At 42.5% G+C, this 26,487-nt stretch overlaps 1 protein-coding gene across 1 annotated transcript in view; it reads left to right on the top strand.

Moving 5' to 3' along the window:
• ESPN (espin) overlaps window positions 1-26,487 on the top strand; it is a 304,695-nt gene that overhangs the window by 264,122 nt on the left and 14,086 nt on the right. Inside the window, exons 11-12 of the mRNA XM_075328416.1 lie at window positions 5,989-6,134; window positions 13,885-14,163. Of these exons, the coding sequence (XP_075184531.1) occupies window positions 5,989-6,134; window positions 13,885-14,163 (425 nt within the window). The remainder of the gene's footprint in view (window positions 1-5,988; window positions 6,135-13,884; window positions 14,164-26,487) is intronic.

Here is a 26,487-nt window from a genome sequence, read left to right as displayed (position 1 = left end):
ACAATGGGGATGCCCACACCTATTATATGGATCCCAGACAATGGGGATGCCCAATCCTGCTGTATGGATCCCAGACAATGGGGATGCCAACACCTACTATATGGATCCCAGACAATGGGGATGCCCACACCTATTATATGGATCCCAGACAATGGGGATGCCCACTCCTGCTGTGTAGATCCCAGACAATGGGGATGCCAACACCTACTATATGGATCCCAGACAATGGGGATGCCCACACCTATTATATGGATCCCAGACAATGGGGATGCCCACTCCTGCTGTGTAGATCACAGACAATGGGGATGCCAACACCTACTATATGGATCCCAGACAATGGGGATGCCCACACCTATTATATAGATCCCAGACAATGGGGATGCCCAATCCTGCTGTATGGATCCCAGACAATGGGGATGCCAACACCTACTATATGGATCCCAGACAATGGGGATGCCCACACCTATTATATGGATCCCAGACAATGGGGATGCCCACTCCTGCTGTGTAGATCCCAGACAATGGGGATGCCAACACCTACTATATGGATCCCAGACAATGGGGATGCCCACACCTATTATATGGATCCCAGACAATGGGGATGCCCACTCCTGCTGTGTAGATCACAGACAATGGGGATGCCAACACCTACTATATGGATCCCAGACAATGGGGATGCCCACACCTATTATATAGATCCCAGACAATGGGGATGCCCAATCCTGCTGTATGGATCCCAGACAATGGGGATGCCAACACCTACTATATGGATCCCAGACAATGGGGATGCCCACACCTATTATATGGATCCCAGACAATGGGGATGCCCACTCCTGCTGTGTAGATCCCAGACAATGGGGATGCCAACACCTACTATATGGATCCCAGACAATAGGGATGCCCACACCTATTATATAGATCCCAGACAATGGGGATGCCCAATCCTGCTGTTTGGATCCCAGACAATGGATGCTACATATTTAGTACATCTCTGTTCCAGTAACAAGAATGGCTTATGTCATAAGTGATGAATGTGTCTCAGGAGCATCTCAAAGTGATTGTCCAATCTTATGAGAAGAAGTGTAGCAACTTCTAATACACTTTGTAATTCAGTTTCTCACCTTTTTACAATTTCCATTTTCTGTCAGTGAAGGTGAAAATTCCTATTTATATGTTAAGGCTAAAAATCAGACTTATCTGTGACTCATATGGGCAAATTGTCAGCACTCCTCGATCACGTTTGGGTCAGTCAGCCTTCATTTCTACCCTATGGTAAGCATTTGGTTGGCAGCTATCAAAAGCAAAATAAATTCTGTGTAGCCCCATAACCATATACCGAGTTTCCCTGAAAATAAGGCCTACCCCGAAATGAAGCCCTAGCAGGATTTTTCAGCCTTTTTGGAGTATGCTTATAATAAGCCCTAATCCAAAAGTAAGCCCTAGTTACGTGCCATACCATAATACTGTCCTGAAATAAGCCTTTCAGTATATGCAACTTTATGGGTGTACGTTGCCCCGTTGTGTTACTGTAAGCCCCAGAAGTTTCTAGTCACATGTCGGCTAGTTAATGAAAAATGAATATTCACTTCTTCCCCCGCTCGCTCCTCTGTGTCAGCGTCAGTGATCAGTACGTGTGTTAATGGCAAATGAAGATTCACCCCCTTCCCCCACCCATATTCCCACCCACTCCTCTGTGCCAGCGTCAGTGATTCAGTCAGACTTACTACTGCCAAAGGATCACATCACAATCGTCATACTTGTCTGCGGCTCTCCTCACCTGAGCATGAAATACATGTAGACATGCTCGGGTCAGGAGAGCCCCTTGCTAGTCCAGCTATTGCGATGCAATCCTTGGGCAGTAATACAGCAGTCGGACTGAATCACTGATGTCATCACAGAGGGGTGGGCGGGATTATGGGGTGAGCAAAGGGAGTGAATATTCAATTCTATTAATGTGGGGGGGTTCAGGGCTCGGTCCTCCCCAGACCTGCAGACTGGCTGCGACTTGTTGTTCCACTGTTGTGTAATGTCATTTTACTGTTTGGCCACGGGATGGTCATGGTGTGCTCTACCACTTCCCTGGTCCTGTGGGTTAGAGAGGGGATAGTGGGGAGGAGCACGGGGGACAAAAGGTAGTTTCAGGAGAAAATCAGGAGAAGAGTCCCCAAGTCGTGAATGTGAACACATCTATGGGAGGTGCGTAGAGGAGGCCAGATCTCAGTGGATTGGTGGGCCCTGGGAGCCAATCCTGGACCGGCGGAATGAGGGATCCTGTTGTGAGGGATTGTTTGGACCTTGTCCTTTTTTTTGGGTGCTGTCCGGCCGGTTGGGAAAGTGACCGTTCCCCTGCTGTGGATACTCAGAGAACCCCCCTGGTGACTTACGGTCGGTTGCGCCCTCTGGAGAAGGGTACATCTTGTCCCGGCCAGAGCAAAGCCAACGAGGAATATGCTGTAAGTCCCTTCCAGGCAGCATGCAAGTCCCTGTGGGTGAGATGGAAAAGTTTAGGAGCTACAATAACTTGGCCCGTGCTAGTGTGACGTTTGTCAGGGGGATGAGGGACCTGGTGATGCCCGAGGGTGCATGGGTGCCAGGAAAGCTGCCGGCCGCCAATTTAGACTGTGTAACCGAGAATGCTGTAACTGTAAATAACCCCTATGGGACCAATGTTGGTGCCCTATTTGCCGAGACCTTGGTATATGGGAATCTGAAAGTTGTGGAGAACTCCTGTGGGACCAAATACGGTGCCCTGGTTGCTCAGTCTGGTGATGCTAAAGAAAGTGATGTTGGTGTTGGTTGGAGGACGAAATACCCTGACAACAGTAAAGTTAAAGTTGCAAAAAAGAACTCCCTGGTGTGTCAATTCCTGTGTCAGAAAGAGTGTAATGTGCTGAATGGAAGACACACATACCCCCTTTTCTTTGGAGCTCAGACTGGGAGGCATGGGTTAACCGCCAGCCGTGCTGCGGCCTGGGAACCCTTAAACCACATCCACTACTGCCTGCCAGCCTGGCTTCAACATTAACACATTCCAATTACTGTCGCCGACTTAGAGGGGTGGGAGAGTGGGAAGGGAGTAAATATTAATTTTTGCGTTAACAGCCCAATCATTGACGTCAATACAAGATATAAGACATTCCCTGAAAATAAGCCCTAGTGCATCTTTTGGAGCCAAAAAGGATATAAGACCCTGTCTTATTTTTGGGAAAACATGGTGTTAAAGGGGCCTGCCAAGGACTTGTGCACCTACCCTTATCTACCCTTATTTGAAATGAAGGGCACAACGATGGGAACCGACTTGGCACCTGACTGCCTAATAATTAGATCCATTTTGTCTTATATGGGAAATTCCATTATTCTTATGATCGTTAGTGTTGTCCTTGTTGTAGCATAAATGAGACTCATACATCAACAAAACATACATAAAGGCAAGGTACAGAACTGCTGTGACACCAGTGGTGGAACTCAGTGACTACCAGTAGTCATCAGTATAAGTATCTCATTGCATACAGATATACAGCTCTATTGAGTCCAATCAATTTACATCCATATACAATTAACTCCTTGTATTGGTGGCTGCATGTAGATAGAATTACACAGATACATAAAAAAAATATATATATATATGCATACTGTATATACAATATATATATATATATATATATATATATATATATATATATATATATATATATATATATACGCCGTGTGCAGAATTATTAGGCAAGTTGTATTTTAGAGGATTTTTTTATTATTGATCAACAACTATGTTCTCAATCAACCCAAAAGACTCAAATATCAAAGCTTAATATTTTTGGAAGTTGGAGTGGGTTTTGTTTTTAGATTTTGCTATCTTAGGAGGATATCTGTTTGTGCAGGTAACTATTACTGTGCAGAATTATTAGGCAACTTAATAAAAACCAAATATATTCCCATCTCACTTGTTTATTTTCAGCAGGTAAACCAATATAACTGCACAAAATTTAGAAATAAACATTTCTGACATGCAAAAACAAAGCCCCCAAAAAAGAATGACCAATATAGCCACCTTTCTTTATGATGACACTCAGCAGCCTACCATCCATAGATTCTGTCAGTTACTTGATCTGTTTACTATCAACATTGCGTGCAGCAGCCACCACAGCCTCCAGAGACTGTTCCGAGAGGTGTACTGTTTTCCTTCTCTGTAGATCTCACATTATATGAGGGACCACAGGTTCTCTATGGGGTTCAGATCAGGTGAACAAGGGGGCCATGTCATTATTTTTTTCTGACCAGCCACGCTGTGGAGTAATTGGATGCATGTGATGGAGCATTGTCCTGCATGAAAATCATGTTTTTCTTAAACTATACCGACTTCTTTCTGCACCACTTCTTGAAGAAGTTGTCTTCCAGAAACTGGCAGTAGGTCTGGGAGTTGAGCTTCACTCCATCCTCAACCCAAAAAGGTCCCACAAGTTCCTCTTTGATGATGCCAGCCCATACCAGTACCCACCTCCACCTTGCTGGCGTCTGAGTCGGAGTGGAGCTCTCTGCCCTTTACTGATTCAGCCTCTGGCCCATCCATCTGGCCCATCAAGAGTCACTCTCATTTCATCAGTCCATAAAACCTTTGAAAAATCAGTCTTAAGATATTTCTTGGCCCAGTCTTGACATTTTATCTTATGTTTCTTGTTCAGAGGTGGTCGTTTTTCAGCCTTCCTTACCTTGGCCATGTCCCTGAGTATGGCACACCTTGTGCTTTTTGATACTCCAGTAACGTTGCAGCTCTGAAATATGGCCAAACTGGCGGCAAATGGCATCTTGGCAGCTTCACGCTTGAATTTCTTCAATTCATGGGCAGTTATTTTGCGCCTTTTTTGCCCAACACGCTTCTTGCGACCCTGTTGGCTATTTACCATGAAATGCTTGATTGTTCTGCGATCTCGCTTCAAAAGGTTAACAATTTCAAGACTGTTGCATCCCTCTGCAAGACAGCTCACAATTTTGGACTTTTCAGAGCCCGTCAAATCTCTCTTCTGACCCATTTTGCCAAGGAAAGGAAGTTGCCTAATAATTAAGCACACCTTATATAGAGTATTGATGTCATTCCACCGCACCCCTCCTCATTACAGAGATGCACATCACCCGATTTACTAAATTCGTAGTTGGCTCTATAAAGCTTGGAGTAGGACAACGTGTATAAAAAGTATCATGTGATCACAATACTCATTTGCCCAATAATTCTGCACACAGTATATATATATATATATATACATATATATATATATATATATATATATATATACACTGCTTAACAAATAAAGGGAACACCAAAATACACAATCCTTGTATAAGTGTTTCCTTTATTTTTTTTAAGCCGCATGTAGATATACTGTATATATTTATATATATATATATATATATATATATATATATACATAATAATTATCACAGAACTCGGAATAAAAATGGCACTGTGGACATTAGTAAAGACTAAGGCCCCACTTCATCACCTGTTTTTTTGTCTATTTTAGTGTCTTTTGCACCTTTTTTGTTTGCACACAATTCATTAGTCTATTTGTGCCTTTTTAAGGCTATTTTATTGTGCTCACTTGTGTGTTTTTTTGTTTCCCACTTTGCGGGTACAGTAGTGAGTTACGAAATTTCGCGTAACTCCACTCTAGTCCCCCCATAGTGTATATTTGAGTACTCTAAAAAAAATTACTCCAAAATTTACAAAGAAACTTCAAGACAAAAAGAAAGGCAATATTTTACTTTACTTTTTATGAATTTGGCACCAAAAACGGCAACTAATACTTCAAGACAAAAAAGGAAAGCGAGTTTAAAAAAACGCAAATGATGAATCGGGGCCTTAGAACCTTTGTCGACAGCGTTCATTCTAAGTTTTACTATGCGTACGCGTGATATTTATATGCTGCCGTGCTACCAGCGTGATCCATGAGCGAACAGTCGAGATGATTTACAGTTTGACATTGTGTCCCTTAGGTACCAAGTCCTTCAACATGATGTCCCCAACAGGAGACAACTCCGAGCTGCTGGCCGAAATTAAAGCTGGAAAAAGTCTGAAACCAACTCCGCAGAGTAAAGGTTTAACCACCATCTTCTCGGGCAGCGGACAGCAAGGAACAAACGTGCGGGTGACATTACATATGTCTCATTTTTATTACACACGTGATATCATTGGTCACTGGTGGGAATGCTATGTAGACATTTTACGCTATGGTCTCGTAGCGTCAGAGTTGATGTCCACCTTTTGCGCACCAGTCCACAGTTTATATGGGTATCATCCACATTCAAAGTTTCAGTCACTTTGTGAATACAATTTATTATTTATTTTGAAATGATCATGATGTACATATTACATTATACTCTAGAGCTGTTCACAGGGAAATAGTTATCAAGCTTAGTTGAGCTCCTATATGGTGTATAAATATGTTACTTATACTATTGTTCCTTTACTGCCTGAATTATTCTCCAGAGCTGCATTCACAACTCTGCACTCATTAGAGCATAAGAGCTCAAAGCATATAATTTATTGCTTTTTCTAAAGCAATGAGATTCATATTATACAGAATTAAGTTTAGCCTCCATGGCAGTCTTAGTTTATCATGTGGTCCTTTGGGAATATGAATTACCCACCCCTGCACTACACCATTAGAATAGTCCATAGTGCAGCTTTAGCATATAATACTGGATGTAAATTATGTACAGGGTGACTCCACCAGCAGAATAGTGATTGCAGCTCTGGAATATAATACAAAATGTAACTCAGGATTAGTACAGGATAAGTAATGTAATGTATGTACACAGTGACTCCACCAGCAGAATAGTGAGTGCAGCTCTGAAGTATAATACAGGATGTAACTCAGGATCAGTACAGGATAAGTAATGTGATGTATGTACACAGTGACTCCACCAGCAGAATAGTGAGTGCAGCTCTGAAGTATAATACAGGATGTAACTCAGGATCAGTACAGGATAAGTAATGTAATGTATGTACACAGTGACTCCACCAGCAGAATAGTGAGTGCAGCTCTGGATTATAATACAGGATGTAACTCAGGATCAGTACAGGATAAGTAATGTAATGTAGGTACACAGTGACTGCACCAGGAGAATAATGAATGCAGCTCTGAAGTATAATACAGGATGTAACTCAGGATCAGTACAGGATAAGCAATGTAATATATGTACACAGTGATTGCACCAGCAGAATAGTGAGTGCAGCTCTGGAGTATAATACAGGATATAACTCAGGATCAGCACAGGATAAGTAATGTAATGTAGGTACACAGTGACTGCACCAGCAGAATAGTGAGTGCAGCTCTGGTGTATAATACAGGATGTAACTAAGGATCAGTACAGGATAAGTAATGTAATGTATGTATACAGTGACTCCACCAGCAGAATAGTGAGTGCAGCTCTGGAGTATAATACAGGATGTAACTCAGGATCAGTACAGGATAAGTAATGTAATATATATACACACACATTTTTATTTGAAAATATGAATGTTTAGATGCATATCAATGTGTTATGTGTTCATTTGTGTTCATTGTATGATCAAGAGAAGTAAGAGAAATATCTACAGTATAGTGGGCAAACTTCTATATATTGTAGAGGTTCATTGTCTACATTGAACTGGCAAGAAATGTTGCATAAGTGATATAGAGAGACCATGACGTCAGAGCTGCAAAGTGTCCTGAGGACCCAAGGAATCTCAGACTGACTGGTTGCTAAGGGCACAATACATGACATCGCTAGCAACCTGTGTGGCCCTACCAGTCAGCCAAAGCAAGACTATGGAATAGATGGATAGATAGATAGATAGATAGATAGAGGGATAGATAGATAGATAGAGGGATAGATAGATAGATAGATAGAGGGATAGATAGATAGATAGATAGATAGATAGATAGATAGATAGATAGAGGGATAGATAGATAGATAGATAGATAGATAGAGGGATAGATAGAGGGATAGATAGATAGAGGGATAGATAGATAGATAGATAGATAGATAGATAGATAGATAGATGGATAGATAGATAGAGGGATAGATAGATAGAGGGATAGATAGATAGATAGAGGGATAGATAGATAGATAGAGGGATAGCTAGATATATAATAGATAGATAGATAGATAGAGGGATAGATAGATAGATAGATAGAGGGATAGATAGATAGATAGAGGGATAGATAGATAGATAGAGGGATAGATAGATAGATAGAGGGATAGATAGATAGATAGATAGAGGGATAGATAGATATATAATAGATAGATAGATAGATAGATAGAGGGATAGATAGATAGATAGATAGATAGAGGGATAGATAGATAGATAGATAGATAGAGGGATAGATAGATATATAATAGATAGATAGATAGATAGAGGGATAGATAGATAGATAGATAGATAGATAGATAGAGGGATAGATAGATAGATAGATAGATAGAGGAAGCCTGTGAGGCTATTTGCACGTATAAGCCATTATGTTTGATCAGGGGTCCATCGATGTTCCAGTGATGGCAATACTAGTGCAGCATGTTGCAGGTCTTACCATCGATGGTCCCCAGAGGACACCACCATAAGCCAGTGAGGTCTACACATCACTATACATTTATGACAACAGATGTGAAATGAGCCTTAGCCCCTTATGAGAGTGAGAGGGCTCATCTGTTATTGGCATCCATTCTCCTCCAGTTTCTCCACTGGTTGTTTGGTACAGTTTACACTCAGTTATGTAGGATGTCCCAGTCCGTACAGGCCTGATGGGAGGAGTGAGGGGACGCGGCTCAGATCCTCCTCAACTTCATAATCATTATTAAAAGCTAATTTCTCATTTTCTCAGCCAAAAAAGCAGCTCTTCTTTTTGGCTGATGGCCCTCATACACGTGAGATAAATATGGGCCGACAGTCTCTTATTTGCAGGTATAAAAACACCTGTCTGCTTTGGTCCTGTCATCTTAGATTTTTTGGCTATGATACAGCCGGTGTTTATCAGCCCAAAAGAAGTCCAACCTTCCCAATTAGTCTTGTGAATGAGAATAGCCATTTGTGGGGATGTCCATCGGCCATAACAAACAATTGTTATTGATCAGTTTTTATAATTGAGGTTGTTCATTTCAGCGGATGGTTCTGCGGGTCATGAGAAGTGGATCGATCACTGATTCCTAGATAGTCCCTCATAGACAGCACTCACTTTGTTATTTCCAGTGGTCTACAATGGAGGATTTTAATGATTATCTGCCACCATTGTGCGGTTGTATCACTTTGATGAGTATCTGACTTCTCTATCAAATATAATTTTAAAAGCAAATTAGTCATGGTGATGAATTTCCATATACCAGGCCTCAGCAGATAACCCGCCCTTTGTTAGGATGGGAGCACAATCATTATATTATTACTTCTGTAGAAACTATTTTGTTTTTTTCCTGATAAGTAATATCCATATTGAACACAGATTAGATTGGTCATGGGCATCGATTTGAGGTTGTTGTGAGATACTAACAAACTCAAGCTTAAGGCTAGGTTCACACACTGCGTTTTTTTGACGCTGCGTTTTTGTGCGTTTTTTGCGGCAAAAAACGCACCTGCGTCAAAAAAACGCACGCGTTTTGCCGCGTTTTTTTGCTGCGTTTTGCTGCGTTTTTGCTCACTGCGTCTTTATGCGTTTTTTATCAGTGAACAAAAAAAAAAGGTCTGATGTCATTTCCTTCTTCAATGTGTTCTTCATTCTCCACTAGTGTATGCAAAAGAGCAGACCGCTTCAGAACTATAAGGCTCAGCATACTCCATCCAATAGTGTATGCAGGAGAGCAAACAGCAGCTGCAGAACTACAAGGCTCAGCATGCTCCATCCAGGACTGTATGCTTGAGGGAGAGTCAGGGGGAGCAGACCTACAAGGCTCAGCATCCTCCATCCAATAGTGTATGCAGGAGAGCAGACAGCAGCTGTCGAACTACAAGGCTCAGCATCCTCCATCCAATAGTGTATGCAGGAGAGCAGACAGCAGCTGTCGAACTACAAGGCTCAGCATCCTCCTTCCAGGACTGTATGCAGGATTTCTTTGCCCCCCCCAAACAAAAAAAATGACGTGGGCTTCGCCATATTTTTGTATGCTAGCCAGGTACAGCAGGCAGGTACGGGCTGCCCCCAACCCCCAGCTGCCTATTTGTACCCGGCTGGGAACCAAAAATATAGGGAAGCCCTTTTTTTTTTAATTATTTCATGAATTTCATGAAATAATTTTAAAAAAAAAATGACGTGAGCTTCGCCCAATTTTTGAGTCCAGCCGGGTACAACTAGGCAGCTGGGGATTGGAATCCACAGTGCAGGGTGCCCATGCTTTCTGGGCACCCCCGCTGTGAATTGTAGTCCCGCAGCCACCCCAGAAAATGGCGCTTTCATAGAAGCGCCATCTTCTGGCGCTGTATCCAACTCTTCCAGCTGCCCTGATGCCGGGTGGCTCGCTGGGTAATAATGGGGTTAGGGCTAGCTGTATAGCTGGCCCTAAGCCCGAAAATTCATGGTGTCACGCCAATATTAGACATGGCCACCATGAATTTCTAGTAAAGATAAAAAAAAACACAACACACAGAAAAATATTTTTATTAGAAATAAAACACAACACAATTAGTGACTCCATCTTTATTGAAATAAAGAACCCCCCCTCCGCAGTAATCCTGGGTCAAGGGTACCGCGCCGTCCAATCCGGATCCAATATCATCTGATCGGTTTGCTGGAAGGCAAAGCGATCAGATGATGTGTCAGGTTCTAGGGGCTGAAGCACATCACACATCAGCTGATTGTATAAAAGCCGATTATACAATCAGCTGATGCATCGGTGCAAAAAAAAAAAAAAAATACTCACTTATGTGCTGATTACCGGCAGCTCCTGGAGCGATGGGGCGGGAGTCTGATCCTGTCCGATCGCTGCAGCAGCTGCTGGTAATCAGGGATGAAGTCTCCTGACGCATCCGCTGATAACCGGCTGGGCGCCGGCGTCAGCCCGAGACTTACGATCAGCTGATGCGTCAGGTGACTGCATTAGGTGATCCATTGCCAGGTCCTGCATCCTGCAGGCATACGTACCCGGGGAGACTGCACACACCCGGAGCGGCGGTACCGGTAGGAGGAGATGGGAGCGGGCATGGCACCGGGAGTCTGCAGACAGGTGAGTATAACTTTTTTTTTTTTTCTACTGTTCACTTTTGTTTTCGCAGCCGCTTCCACCTCCCGCCCGAACATGGCGCCGCACGGCAGCATACATGCCCAGGACGGGAGGTGGAAGCGGTGGTGACGGTACCGGGAGGATTCACGCTTCTGTGTTTACTGACAGAAGGAATCCTCTTCCTGTACACGTCACTTTACTACCCACCTCCTGCGTTTATAGCTGCGTTTTTGGTCTTAGAAACGCACCAAAACGCACCAAAACGCAGCTATTTGCGTTTCTCATTGCGTCTTTCAACATCCCATTGCACTCAATGGATGAAAAGCGCAGTGAAAAACGCGGGAATAATTGACATGCTGTGTTTTTGTGGCACCACAAAAACGCAGCTGAAAAAAAACGCTGTGTGCAGACAGCAAAAATGAAAACTCATAGACTTTGCTGGGGAAGCAAAGTCATGCAGTTTTCTGAGCAAAAACGCACCCGAAAACTGCGCAAAAACGCCTCGAAGAACGCACTGTGTGAAATTACCCTTAAAAGGAATATAGTAGTATCAAAGGCACCAAAAAGTCCTTCATAAAATAGAAAAATCTTTATTGGTCCCAATGTACACGAGGGGATAAAAACAGCAATGTTTCACCCAACGCAGGCCTTTATCAAGCCATAAAAGGTGTACAGGCTTGATAAAGGCCCTGTGTTCCTTGGATACTGCTATATTGGATTTGCTCTGCAGCATTTGGAGGGCTGCACCAAGTTCCACGAACGGTTAGAGTGGTGCGCGGGAGACATCTGTTCATATCAAGCTTTAAAAGGGTTATCCGACAGACAGAGAGATGGAAAGAAAGATTAAAGCTAATATGCCTAAACGAAGGCAGGTCACTAACCTAGGTAGGTAGATAGATAGATATTGCATAAAACATATATATATATATATACTGTATTATATATATATATAAGAGAGAGAGAGAGACTAATAGATATTAAATGATAATGCAGATAGCTAGAAATATAAATATCTAATGTCTGAGTTTGTGTGTATGTGTCTGTATGTATGTCCAATAAAGGTATCCGCATCGTCGCATTTACAATGGCGAAATTTTGCACAGACACCCCATGTGACTCAGGGAACATCATAGACTATGTTTTGACAGGAAAATTGAATCCCACGCTTTACAGTTACTTTAAAAAAACCCTGCCTCCATTAAAGTCAATGGAGCTGGGAGCTACAGGTCATTAATAGGAGCTGTGATTGGTTGCTATAGGAGCAAAGGACATTCATAGTATAAGAAGCTTATGTGTGAGGTAATATGATTCGATGGATAGACAGATAGAGATAGAGAGACAGATAGGCACAGACAAACAGAGAAAGAGGCAAACAGGGAAAGAGATAGACAGACATAGGCACAGACAGACAGAGACAGGAAGACAGGGAAAGAGGCAGGGAAAGACAGACAGGGAAAGAGACAGACAGAAGAAAACAGAGAGTCAGACAGGGAAAGAGACAAACAGGGAAAGAGACAGACAGAGACAAAGAGACAGACAGGGAAAGAGACAAAAAGACAGGGAAAGAGACAGAGAGACAGATAGAGACAGACAGAAAGAGACAGCTAGAGAGAGACAAACCGAGACAGACAGAGAGATAGAGAAATAGACAGGCAAGGAAAGAGACAGACAGAAACACAAAGACAAACACAGAGACAGACAGAGAAAGAGATAGAGAGAGACTGATACAGAGACAGACAGACAGACAGAGACAGACACGGATAGAGACAGACACAGACAAACACACAGATAGACAGAGACAAACAGGGAAAGAGACAGACAGAGATAGAGAGAGACAGACAGACAAAGAGATACAAGGAAAGAAACAAACAGACAGGGAAAGAGACAGACACACAGAGACAGAGAGAACGAGACAGACAGACATAGAGAGCCAGGGAGAGGGACATAGAGACCGTTACTATCCTGGGTACGCCGGGTACTACAGCTAGTTAATGTATAAAACATAAATAAAAATAGCTATTAGTAGATTAAAGATCGATATTAGTAGATAGATAGATAGATAGATAATGAATGCAGCAATTGAGTAAAAATGGGTAATTGACCTGAAATTGTTCCGAAACCCCAAAAAAGTCTATGGAGACCCAAAATAACAGGGTTGACATGAGTAACGAGTATGATGGAAGTCAATGATTGACCAGTTCGGCTCACTACCAACCTACAGCCAGCCATAAATAGAGCAAATCCAGGGGAAGGGGGCAGTTTTGGGTGGTTTTTTGCACAGCATCCGAAAATATTGTTGTTACCCCCAGTGAGAGCCATTCAAAGACTTTAAGGGGCTCGCACTGGGCTATGCACCGAGCATGCCCGAGCACCCAAACTCGGACATAACCTTGTTTTAAAGGTCCATGTTCGAGTCAGAGACCCGGACACTCAGTGCTCAATACGAATCCCGAACTTTACAGTTTGGATTCAATCATGTCTAATTATCACCAAAAACCTCTTGTATGCACAAAAAGTCCAAAAATGGGGGCAGCGCTCCAATGTCAGCTCCAATGTCAGATGATAGAAAACAAAGGATTTTGATCAGCCCATTCATGAGCTAATCTATCTTTTCATCATCTGACTTTGGAGCTCTGCCCCCATATTTTGCCGTTTGTTTTTTGTTTTTATATTTGCCATATTCATTACTTCTCGCTTCCTCTTCAGGCAGAGGTTCCCTCTCCGGCTACTCCTCCTCCAGCTTCTCCTGCTTCATCACCTGTGAACTCTACGGTTCTCCCCAACAAGGGAGCAGCAAAGTCTTCTGAGCCTCTGATGAATGGCAATTCCACCCCGCCAGCCATGGCACAGAACAACCAGCTTGACATTGAGTCATTGATCCCTACACATGACGAGCAGGGAAGACCCATCCCGGAATGGAAGCGACAGGTCATGGTCCGAAAACTACAGCTGAAAATACAGGAGGAGGAGGAAAGAAAGCGCACGGTGAGAAGACGCTCCTGATACACTTTGGGGTGCTTTTTTTACGAGTTTCGGCTTGGCTTGTTGTGACTGCATTGATTACAAATAATCTGTGTGATTTGCTTCTATCACATTTCTTTTATATTTCCGCTATAGTAAAAAATATCCATTCTGATGTTCCTAAAACGGGTATTCCAGCTTATGAATAAAGGGGTTTTTTTTGTGTATAATGAAAAGTATTACATTTTTACAACATTCTTTATGTTAATCCTGTTTGCTGTCATTTTATGGGAAACTTGTTACATAAAACTCCGTCCAAATCATGTCACATAGGTGCACAGCTTGATACAAAACTAATGTCGGAGCATTGTCCTTATGATCAGTAGACATTTTTTACCACTGTAAAGTCATTAATGAATGCTCCTATTTATTGGCAGCAAGCAGAGATCTTAAGAACGTGAAATACAGATGCAGAAATTGTATAACTTTCATTATACAACAAATATTTATTTGACGAATCTTGAATACCCCTTTAAAGTGCGTACGACCTGGCGCATGTAGAGTATAATTCCTCATTTCTCAGTCACCAAATTAGTTTAGACTTGGAGGATTTTAATATTTGAATTAGGTATTAATCAGATATTCTGTGCTGAAAGGAGTTTTCCTGGAAAAAGTGAATATGCTTTATTCTATTATTGCAAGATCAGTGTTTGCTACAATTGTATCCGATCTATACAATCGTCGCTGAGCTAAACAGACTGGGCTGAGGATTTATCCAGTTTAGCTGAACTGATACATTGTAGCAAGTTATCAGCATTGTATGTGTTTAGCTCACAGCGGATTGCCTAGAATGGATACAGATATAGCAAACTCTGAGAACATCATCAGCAAATCTCCCCGTTTCCCAATAGTTTGTTACCGTTTTTCATTGCTGATAAAACATATCAGATTTTTTTTTTAATTTTACAATTGTAGCACATGTTCAGTTCAACAAGAACAGTTATTGCACTGTCCGCATTCACTAACTACAAGCAGAGATATGGATGTAAATCACAAGGTATATACTTAGGAAGAATTACCCAAAACATCAGTGTTCACTGGACTTTACATATAAGAGGGTTTCTCAAGTTTGGATAGTCACCACTATTAAAGGGAACCTGTCACCAGATTTGGTGACTATAAGTTGTGGCCACCACTGGCTTTTATATACAGCATTCTAACATGCTGTATATAAGAGCCCAGGCCGTTGTGTAGAACGTAAAAATCACTTTTTATAATACTCACCTAAGGGGTCGTGCGGTGTAGCCAGACTGGTCGGATGGGTGTCTCCGTTCTCCGGGTCCAGCGCCTCCTCTATCGGTCATCTTTGTCCTCCTTTTTCTGAAGCCTGGGTGCATGACGCGTCCTACGTCATCCACACTAGCCAGCAGTGAGGTCCTGCGCAGGCGCACTTTGAACTGCCCTGAGCATATCCTGAGCACTCCTGATGCAAAAATGTAAGCAGTTCTTCTTTATTTGATGGCTTTTGACTCTCCATCTTCCTTTTGATTACATTCCAGAGGTTTTCAATGGGGTTCAGGTTTGGAGATTGGGCTGACCATGACAGGGTTTTGATGTGGTGGTCCTTCATCCACACATTGATTGACCTAGCTGTGTGGCATGGCGCATTGTCCTGCTGGAAAAACCAGTCCTCAGAGTAACAGTAACTGAAAAAAACAGTCCTCAGGGGAACATTGCCTGAGCAGAAGGAAGCAACTGTTTTTCCAGGATAACCTTGTATACGTCCTTCACAAAGTTTAATCTGCCCAATTCCAACCTTGCTGAAGCATCCCCAGATTTTCACCGATCCTCCACCAAATTTCACAGTGGGTGCAAGACACTGTGACTTGTACGCCTCTCCAGGTCTCCGTCTAACCATTAGACGACCAGGTGTGGGGAAAAGCTGAACATTAGACTCATTAGAGAAGATTACTTTACACTAGAAATTGGGTAGATTAAACTTTGCGAAGGACGTATGATTCAAGCCACATACAAGATTATCCTGGAAAAACAGTTGCTTCCTTCTGCTCACGCAATGTTCCCCAACTCTAACGACTGTTTTTTCCAGCAGGACAATGCGCCATGCTACACAGCTAGGTCAATCAATGTGTGGATGAAGGACCACCACATCAAAACCCTGTCATGGCTAGCCCAATTTTCTAACTAAGAAGTCCATAACAATTCCATAAATAGGTTCTCAGGATTTAACTAGTATTGTACAAGTCATGTAATTGTCATGAATGCCCTAGAAGAAGACATAGATATTCCATGTGTGTGACATCCTCATGTCCTGACCTGTTGGGGATAGCTGAGAGGTTTAGCTTCAGTTATTATAACCAGGAGGTGTTTCAGTTTGGTCCCTGTTTTGACTAATTTGTGAGGTCCTGTTGTCCATAGTCTGTTACCTGTTCTTGTGTCCATTTATCTGTACCTGTCACCTGGTCCCTGCTGTACCCCTCTGGCCAGTCCACCTAGCCATACAGTCTGCCTCAGTTGCCCTGGCTGCCCCTGCCAGAACTAGTGTCTCTGCCTGTCCGTACCTTGGTCTGTCCCTGCCCTGGGGGTCAGCTGCCACAATGCCGGACTCTGTACTAGGAGTGGTACCTGACTTCTACCCTGAGGGCATTTAGTCAAGGCCCTTCTATGCCTGGGTAAGCCCGGGTCCCCCTGCGGTATAGGGATTTTCTCCTGCTCTCCGCCTCATCACCATTCCAGATGCATACATATTACCATAGACTTTCATCTTTCCAGGTCTGTTTTTTTGTTACGTAACACCATTTTACGAGTGACACCTATGGAGGTGAATGCAAATCAGAAAAAAAGTAGACAAATAGTGGGAATTTGCATGACATTCCTATGCAGAATCTCTTTACATTAGATGCAACACGTTTCTATATTTATACCGGAGCCTTCTGTAGAATGACACATGATTATTGGTGCTTGATTCCAACACACCACCTCATTAAAGACTGGTGTGGACATCGCCGGTCTTGATGAATCAGGGCCTAGGACTCTAGTGTCTTTACAATTTACTAGCTGTAGTACGCGGGATAGTAACTGTCTCTAAGTCTGTCTCCCACTGTCCCTCTCTGTCTGTCTCTTTCTGTCTCTTTCCCTGTCTGTCTCTATCCATCTCTCTCTTTCTGTCTATCTCCCTGTCTCTCTGTTTCTGTCTGTCTCCCTCTCTCTTTGTCTCTCTCTCTGTCTGTCTCTTTCCCTGTCTGCCTCTCACTCTATTTGCCTTGCTCTCTCTCTCTGTCTGTCTCTCTGTTTCTTTCTCTGTCTCTCTCGGTCTGTCGGTCTCTCTCTGTATCCATCTCTCTCTGTCTGTCTGCCTCTGTCTGTCGGTCTCTTTATCGCTCTGTCTCTCTCTCTATGTCTGTCTCTGTTTCTCTCTGTCTCTCTATCCATCTGTCTGTCTCTCTATCCGTCTCTCTGTCTGTCTCTTTGTCTCTTTCCCTGTCTGCCTCTCTCTCTGTCTGTCTCTCTTCCGGTCTGCCTCTCTCTCTGTTTGTCTCTCTCCCTGTCTGCCTCTCTCTCTGTCTGTCTCTCTTCCGGTCTGCCTCTCTCTCTGTTTGTCTCTCTCCCAGTCTGCCTCGCTCTCTTTACCTGCTTCTCTCTGTGTCTCTCTATCTCTATCTCTCTATCTCTGTCTGTTCTTCTCTCTGTCTCTTCTCTGTCTCTCTTTCTCTGTCCACCACAATCATATTACCTCACACAGAAGATTTTTATTCTAAGAATGTCCTTCATTGCCTATAGCAGCCAATCACAGCTCCTATTAATGACCTGTAGCTCTCAGCTCCATTGAATTTAATGGAAGCATGTTTTTGGCAAATAATTGTAAAGTGCAGGGTTACATTTTCCCCTCAAAACATAGACTATGACATTCCCTGAGTCACATGAGGCATCTGTGCAAAATTTCGTGATTCTAAATGCAACTGTGCCCATTCCTTTAGTGGACATACATAGACACACACACACACACACACACACACACACACATACACACACTCAGCTTTAGATATTAGATTTATTGCAATGTCATAATTTGTAATCTATCTCCTGCATACTTACCAATCCTTAAGGTTTTTTTTTAAGACAAAACATTTTTTAAAAAATGTTTCTGATTGTAGGAAAGAACTAAACATAGTATCCCTAAAAATAGAGGGAAATGTAGCATTATCGTAAGCTTTACAGTTTATTCCCAAGCCAGTTTCTCTTGAAGGTTTGAAAGGTCAAGCATTGAATTCAGAAGTCCGAATATCACGGTCCAGGTACTGGTACTGGATTTTCATTATTTACAGGCTGGCCGTAGGGCTCCCGAACCAAACTCTACAGCCTCATAGGCACATATGAAGTGTTTGCGTTCAAGTCAGAAGACTCATGACCACGGGTATGGTCGAGTCATTAATGAAGACTGTAAATAAACCCCCCAACCTTACCTTCCCTAAAATAAACAGACTGCACACCAATATGGATTTTATTGGCCACAGCAGCCTTTATTGTAACAAAACAACATATATAACAGAAATATACTCAACAGAACCGGAGGGTGGTCCTCGAAGCCCCAAGACCTGCCGACGGGTATTCTACCCAATCTGTAGCCAGACTGATGTTTTACCCCCAGCCGCTCAAGCACCGGCTAGGAGGCACCAGTTAACCAACAACCTGGCCTCATCTGAACACACGCCCCCGACCCGCGGCCCACCAGGCCTACCACGGGATTCTTCTACCCGCCGGCATGTAAAGAGCCCACATGAGGGGTCCAGAACCTTACGGGCCCCCCCCCACCGTTCCGCCACAAACCCCAAATTCCAACTTCGAGGACCCTACTCCCCTTCGCTATGCTGCTGTGACAAGAAAATGAAAATTGGGAGGGTGGGTGGGAGATTGTTCTGTTTTCTGTGCCCAAATTGGATGACCCCACTAACTGACCACCCCTTATAAACCCCTTATTGTTCCCGCCCCCACTAACTACACCCACAATGCACAATTCAAAATCCTCTATTTCCGCCCCCTCTAAATATCTTTAACCCCTGCCTAACCCAATCACTTAATCCCCCTTTTATTCCCGTCCTAACCCAGTCATGTCGGCCTCCCTTATAAGGCTGGGCCCAGTCCGGCCTCTTGTGATCAATCCTGAAGTTGTGGTCCTTCCTCGAACAGTGGTATACTGATGTCTGAATTCAGCTTTAAAGGGGAACTATTTTTTATTTATTTACTTTTAGCCTAAAAATTAACAGGCAGGTTTTTGCTAACTAGCTGCCTGTTCTTCCATATGCACCCAGAACGGCTCGTAGCTCTGGGTGCATATTCCACTTGACAGGTTCCCTTCAACTGATTCTCCAGGTGCAGGGGGCACGTATATAGCAGAAACTCTGTCCTACTGGTGCCTCTTGTTTTTGAGCTGTAGATGTATGTGTCTTGGGGTTTTGTCCAGAAGATAAGGTATAGCTGCTGGGGGTGTAGGTGTTGGCCTAACAGCCCCTCTACCACACATTTTGCACTGGGTTCCAGGAGCTTAAATATAGACATAATCAGCAGAAGTCTGCGGAAGAAGTTGGGGGGGGTGCGGGGTTAGTCAAATAGGGGTACATTTGTAATATCTCCTGTTTAGTAGTACTGAACATGAAACCTATCTCTAAACATATATCTGCATGGTGTTTGTGTGCTTTGTTTTCCTCTTCTCGTGATACATTTAAACTGCAGTATCTAGTATAGAGAATTATGACAAGTTCACCAGGCACGGCAATTTCCATGGACAAAACACCTGACTTTTTGTTATAAATGTAGATAATGATAGATTATATATATGCGTATACTCCATACTGCACGTTTAAATGTTTTACATGGACATTTAGTGGTGTAATGAGTGTTCTGTCCTGTAATATCTTCATCATTAGTCATCCTTTCAGTGATGAATTTTATCTTATTGCTGATGAAAATAGTTGACAGCATGCTTGATCAAAGGGATTGCCACCTGTATGTTCCATATTATGTTATGTTCTTTGCTCCTGTTTCTTTGGAGTTTCATTCAGTCCTTAATTGAGAACTCTATATCTGTTAGTGCTATCCCAATATACCATTACACCACTAAAACATGTATTTTTTGAAAAGAGTGCAACGAACGGACTATTTGGCTTTGTATCCTGAGGGACATGTTCCCTCCTTTTTTATTTATTTTTGCACTAGTGTGAGGCCGGTAGTTACTACCACCCAGAAGGATGGAGATACTCTCATGCGCACAATGCAATTTTGGGACCATTTGGTGAACTCATGACTGAAGATGATATCAATCGTATTGAGAAGCAGATTGAGAACCTTCAAGTGATGCATAAAGTCCAAAAAGTGGAAACTGAACTTGAGCAGCTGGAGCATGAACTACAGCAACTCCTACCGGTATCGGCAGCCTTATCACAAGAGCATTTCACCGTTAACCCAAAGCAAATGCAAGGCAGAGCTGATGACCTTCCAGCTTGGTGTTCCAAAATCTCCACCCTCTTAAAAAGCATGGCTATCCTCTTGGCAACTCTTGGAGGTAAAGAAGTTGATCTTCAAGATTTGGTGGCAAGAGAGACCACTGAACTGTCTCAAAACACAACAAAAGATGGTGGTGCAAATATTGGCAGATCTCAGTCCTTCAGTTCCACCAGAGAAGAAGTTGAGAAAGAAATTAAGCAGTTTGGTGTATCTGTCAAAAACCTAAAAGCTAATTATGAACTGTACACAAGACCCCAAATTGATTATGATGCATCCAACAGAATCTATAAAAGGAAAAGATCTTTACCAGTGGGGACGACGGCTTATGGTTACAGAAGGGAACCCATCTTAGAGGAGGACTACATTACAAGCAATGAGCAATTCAGCATCTTGAATGATGGAATATCAAGACCACTTGAAGAGCCACCTATCATGCTGTCCCATGCCCAGTTAACATATAATGATGAAGATGTCTACCCAAGAGACATAGACTCTACCAACCAAGGCAACATAATGGATGCGTTAGGAGAGCCATTGTTTAGTGCAGACCACATGACTCGAAGCCTACCTGTACAAACAGAACTCAGCTGTGTACAGGACTACATAGACATGAGAAAGGAAAGGATTGTGTTTCTTTTCCTTGAGCATTGGAAAAAATGGACATTTACAGAGTCTGTCAAAAACAGCAATCCAAAAAAGAAGCCCACCAGTGGTTCCATTAGCAGCGAATTAGAGACTGAGAAGAAGAAGATGGAAAATGAAGAGAACAATATCAAAATGGCCAAAGGACAAAGTGATGATGACCGCCTTTTATACTTCATGAAGCAAAGACAAGTTGTTGGAAAGTTGATCAGTCATTGGAGAAGCATCATTTGTCAGGTTCCTACAAGGCAAATTCGACGTCTGAGTAGGGCTAATATGCTTTATTGGCCAGAACACTTTCTACCACATGTGAATGGTTCACCTGTCGAGTACTCAAGCCTTACCTTGGACCTTTTCATGTTAGGTTACTTCCAGTTATTAGAAATGACTATGTCACGAGAAGAGAGAAAGTTCCGTCACATTCTATGCTATGAAATGTTTGACCGGCTGGGTAGTCACAGCTGGGAACTCATTCGTAAATTTCATAAGGCTGTCATGGAAGAGATTGAAGCTGGCAAGAGGGATTGGACTGATGGATTTGAAGACCTTAAGCAGCAGTTCTTTGGGGACAGTATAGCGCGAGAGGTGGATGGTGTAAAAGTAACTGATCAGTTAGAAGAGACTGTGATTCCAAATATATCGTGTGATGAGCCCAAAGTTGTGATGGACCCCAATCCTAAGCAAAGTGTTGTGACCTCTGATGAACTGACTCCACTCCCCAAATGTAGGAAAGACTCTATTCAGCTGGTGTCAGAACTGGGGGAATTTACCAATGATGACATTTGTCGTTATATAGATCGTAGTTTTTCATTTTGGAAAGAAAAAGAAGCAGAGATGTTTGACATATGAATTCATTTCTATCACTTGTTCCAGTACGCAAGAGGCTGATGGTAAATAACACTTTACCAGGATAAATATGGCAACAAAAGGCTGCCGCCTTTAATGGATAATGAGTAAATCCATATGGAACAACTGAATTGACATAGCAGCAGGTGCACATTTGTTCGCTGTGGAAAAGAGGGATTGACTAAGCCGTTAAATGGGCGTAATGCATAAACATATGTTTCATTTGTTTGATTTATTTTTTGAGGGTATAAAATGATTTTTATATCCTATTATATGGGAGAATGTTAGTAATTAAGAAAACTAGGCAATGAGGTCTAACATGGCAAAAATGTAATGTAGCAAAATATATATACACTGTGTGTCTTCCATCAAAATGGTATTAGGAAGTTAATAGTGACAGACAAGATTTAGTCAGCTTTTAATGGGTTGTCTCATGGAGAATATTGTTTACAGGTAAATCCAACCCATGATTATAGGGATGAGCGAATTCGAATGGTAAAGTGCCCGGAGCACAAAATCAAACAAGGGAGTCCATGTCCAAGTTTGGAGTACGGATGCTGAATAAAGTTTGTTGAAAGACTGCAGTGCAGCCAGTCAACAAGCTTTCAGCATGGGGAAGATGCCTGGATGCTGACAGGAGCAAAATAAATAATAATAAAAACAAAGGATGTGGGGTCCCGCATATTTTTGATAATCAACTAAGGTAAAGCAGACAGCTGGGGGCTGGTATTATCAGGCTGGGAAGGCCCATAGTTATTTGACCCTTCCCAACCTAAAAATAGCAGCCCAAAGCCGCTCCAGAAGTGGCACATCCTTTAGATGTGCCAATTCTGAGGTTTTGCCTGGGTTTTCCCGATTGCCATGGTGTGGTGACAATAGAAGTAATACTTCACGATGAGTTTGTGATAGTGAGGGACTGGGGCTCCTAAGCTCTTCCTTAAGATAGGAGACCCTACGCTATCCCTAATCTCAGGGATAGTCCCGATGGTGGAGAGGCCTGAGTCTCCTTCCTGGCCCTGTTCCTTACCAGTCCTCATCTTATTCCCTCTCCCCCTCCCACCAGAGAACGACAGGACAGGAGTGTGATGGTAACCACACATAAAAACAGACAAGGGTAAAAACAAAACTCTGTCACACAGCACCCACACACAAAGGTAAAGATAATAAGATATTCAGGAAGAAAAACAAGAACAGGAAGGAAGTGCAAAACAGAATCTTCACAATCGCTCAGAGCAATAGCCACAACTACAGCATAACTTTCACCTGAGAGCTTGGGACACAAGACCTCACAGACCAACATAGAATAAACTATACCTGGCATGGGTAGAAGGAGTCCAGTAACATAAATAGGAGGAGAGCAGATGTGATAAGTCTTCCCACAACATGTGATTAGAGGAGCAAGCAGACTAGCAGAGATTAACTCAGCACACAGCAAGTCAATGCCCAAATCTGCCTGTATTGATCCCAGACATCAGAGAAACCATTAGGCAGTGTGTCAGAATCTGCAATCTGAACAGAGTCCAATGCCGCCAAAACAGTCAGTGACGTTTGTGCAAAACTCTGTTTGACACCAGGGGTTAGTAATGGATATGCATCTATTAGACACCCCTATTCCTAACCCAGTAAGTATACAGTTAAACAAACATACAAACACTGGAAAAAATAGCCTATTTGAATAAAGACTCCCCCACACTCCCTCGTTTACCAATTAATTAATTTTAAAAAATCCTCAAAATTCTGATGTAATCCAATAGTGTAATGTCCCACAACGTCTATTGAATCCTATGGAGTGTAGTTCTGAGAACATTCTCCAAACAACGCTCCATAGGTCACGGTCAGAAAGCGGCAGTCACAGAATTTCTCATGCTAATAAGTGCACCACTTCTGGGGCAGCTGCAGGCTGCTATTTTTAAGCTGTTAAGGGCCAAATAACCTTGGGTCTTCCCAGCCTGATAATACTAGCCCCCAGCTGTCTGGTTTACCTTGACTGGTTATCAAAAATAGGGGGACCCCACGTCATTTTCTTTTATATTTATTCACTATCCACATTTGTTTGCAGGGCAATTGTCCTGCTCTTACCCTTCTTTTGCTTCCTTTACAGCCTCTTAGCCCTTAGTATGACCATTTTAACAGCTATATTACAACACCAAAGTCTGGGTCCCCATTGACTTATATGGGCTCCGGAATCAAGTCTGGATCCCGAACCAAACTTTTAACTAAAGTCCGGCCAAGGCCGGTGAACCCGAACATCCACAGGTGCGCCAATCCGTAGTTATGAACATTTTTGGATTTACAAAATATGCTAAATTTATTCCTGGAATATCTGGTGATGTAAAAGTGTTTGTACTTATAAAACTGTTCATATTTATGGGTTGGCTTTAATTATAGAAAAATATTCTTCATGCGCAACCCGTTAAAGGCTGGTTCTATCCTTTAAAGAGGATCTATCAGTTACTCACAAAATTAAGTTGAATTCCTTTTACAGATCCCTGAATTCCCCTGATTTAGCTGCACTTTTCAAAATTGTGCTGCATCACTTCATTACAGAGATATTCATATTTGTTTCTTCTGGAAAAAGTATGTGAAATCTCTGCTTTGTAGCCAAGCTGGGTGGACTACACCCCTCCCTCCCAGATGCCGCCAATCACTGCCAACTAGCATCTGAGATTGCTAGACCGCTAGATCAGCTGCTGAGTTGTGATTGGCTGCATCTGGGAGGATGGGGTGAAAGAGAAGACTGAAATCAAACACCCAGCCGGACTGCAAACAAGAGATTTCACATAGTGCACTTCAAAGGAAACAAATGTGAATATCTCTGTAATGGAGCGATGCAGAAAAAAATGGAAAAAAGCAGCAGACTCGGAGGAGATCAGGGAATTTTAAAATGTATTGACCTCAATTTTCTTTCAGCAAGCCACAGGTCCTCTTCAAGAGTTATATGTATGGGTTGGGTTTAATTATAAAGCCTTTTAAGTAAAACAGAATTATTTTTTGTTTAGTCAGCAAAATTTGACACCCCTATAAAGCTATTAGATGGTACTTAACCTCTGGCATAAATAAATGACTATCCATGGAAGGTATGGATAAGATGGGCCACCAAAATGGGAGGCGTTTTTACAGAGAATCAGTGCTAAAGCAAAAAGGGGTTGAAATCAAACCCCCCTCTATTATGTTCATATGCCCTAATGGGTCACATAGAAAGATGTTGTGGTCTTTACAGAAACCTTTAAACTCTTTGTATTGTTGTTGCACATTATCTATAGAGTAAAGTAGAACTAATGTACCCAGTGTAGTTACCCAACCAGTTATCACTGGATAACATTTTTCCTCATTGTTTATATGTTTGATAGTGGAATCACATTAATATCTATATCTATATCTCAAGAAACCAATTTATATGCAGCGACATACTGGATTCCAAAATTGCTAGTTTTTTGACTGCAAGATTACTTTTAATTCATCTAAAAAGCTTGAAGTGAATGTCCAAAATTCTAGTCTAATTAATTTCGCAACATATTATTATAGAACTAGTTTTTTGGGGTTTTTTTTCTTTTTTTTTTTTTAAAATAAGGCTCCAAATGGCCTGCATAGACATAAAATTACACCTAAATCTGTGTATACGAGGGGCTGCTGATAAGTCTTTGGCTTTACCCAGAAAGAACGAGATAGGATGATGAAACTTTACATTTATTCCACATACTCTCTACTGATGTCATCACACTTCTTACATCGGTATTCAAAGTTCTGTAAGCCTAGCAAAAAGAAGGATTTTAAACCAGCGTAGCAGCTATGGCATCAGAAATGGTGTGAAATTTGGTTCCCTTGAGGTGTTTCTTCAGGTTTGGAAACAGATGATAGTCGGAGGGAGCTAGATCTGGTGAATAAGGTGGGTGGTCAGCCAGCTGGAAGCCCACCTCTGTCAGTTTTGCCGTGGTCGCTTGTGCAGGGTGAGCGGTGGCATCGTCTTGCAGGAACAAGATTCCTTTGGACAGCTTGCCGCGCCTTTTGGCCTTCAGAGCCACTTTCAATTGGTCCAACAGTTCAATACAATACTTTGCATTGATGGTGGAACCCTTTTGAAGGTAGTCCACTAGCATCACGCCCGCCTTAGCTCAGAACACAGACGCCATCACCTTAGTGGCAGATTTTTGGACCCTGAACTTCTTTGGACAAGGAGAACCACTGTGCCTCCACTCTATTAACTGCTCCTTGTTTTCAGGGTCATACAAATAAATCCAGGTCTCATCCATAGTGACCGGTCGATCCAGGAAGTTCTTATTAGTCTGGAAACGCTGACAAATGGACTGGGAAGTTTTCACTCGCATGCTTCTCTGATCTGTT

The sequence above is a fragment of the Anomaloglossus baeobatrachus genome, chromosome 11, assembly GCF_048569485.1.
Source record: "Anomaloglossus baeobatrachus isolate aAnoBae1 chromosome 11, aAnoBae1.hap1, whole genome shotgun sequence".
Taxonomy (NCBI): Eukaryota; Metazoa; Chordata; class Amphibia; order Anura; family Aromobatidae; genus Anomaloglossus; species Anomaloglossus baeobatrachus.
Note: the sequence above shows the minus strand (reverse complement) of the source record. Positions and strands in the feature narration are given on the sequence as shown.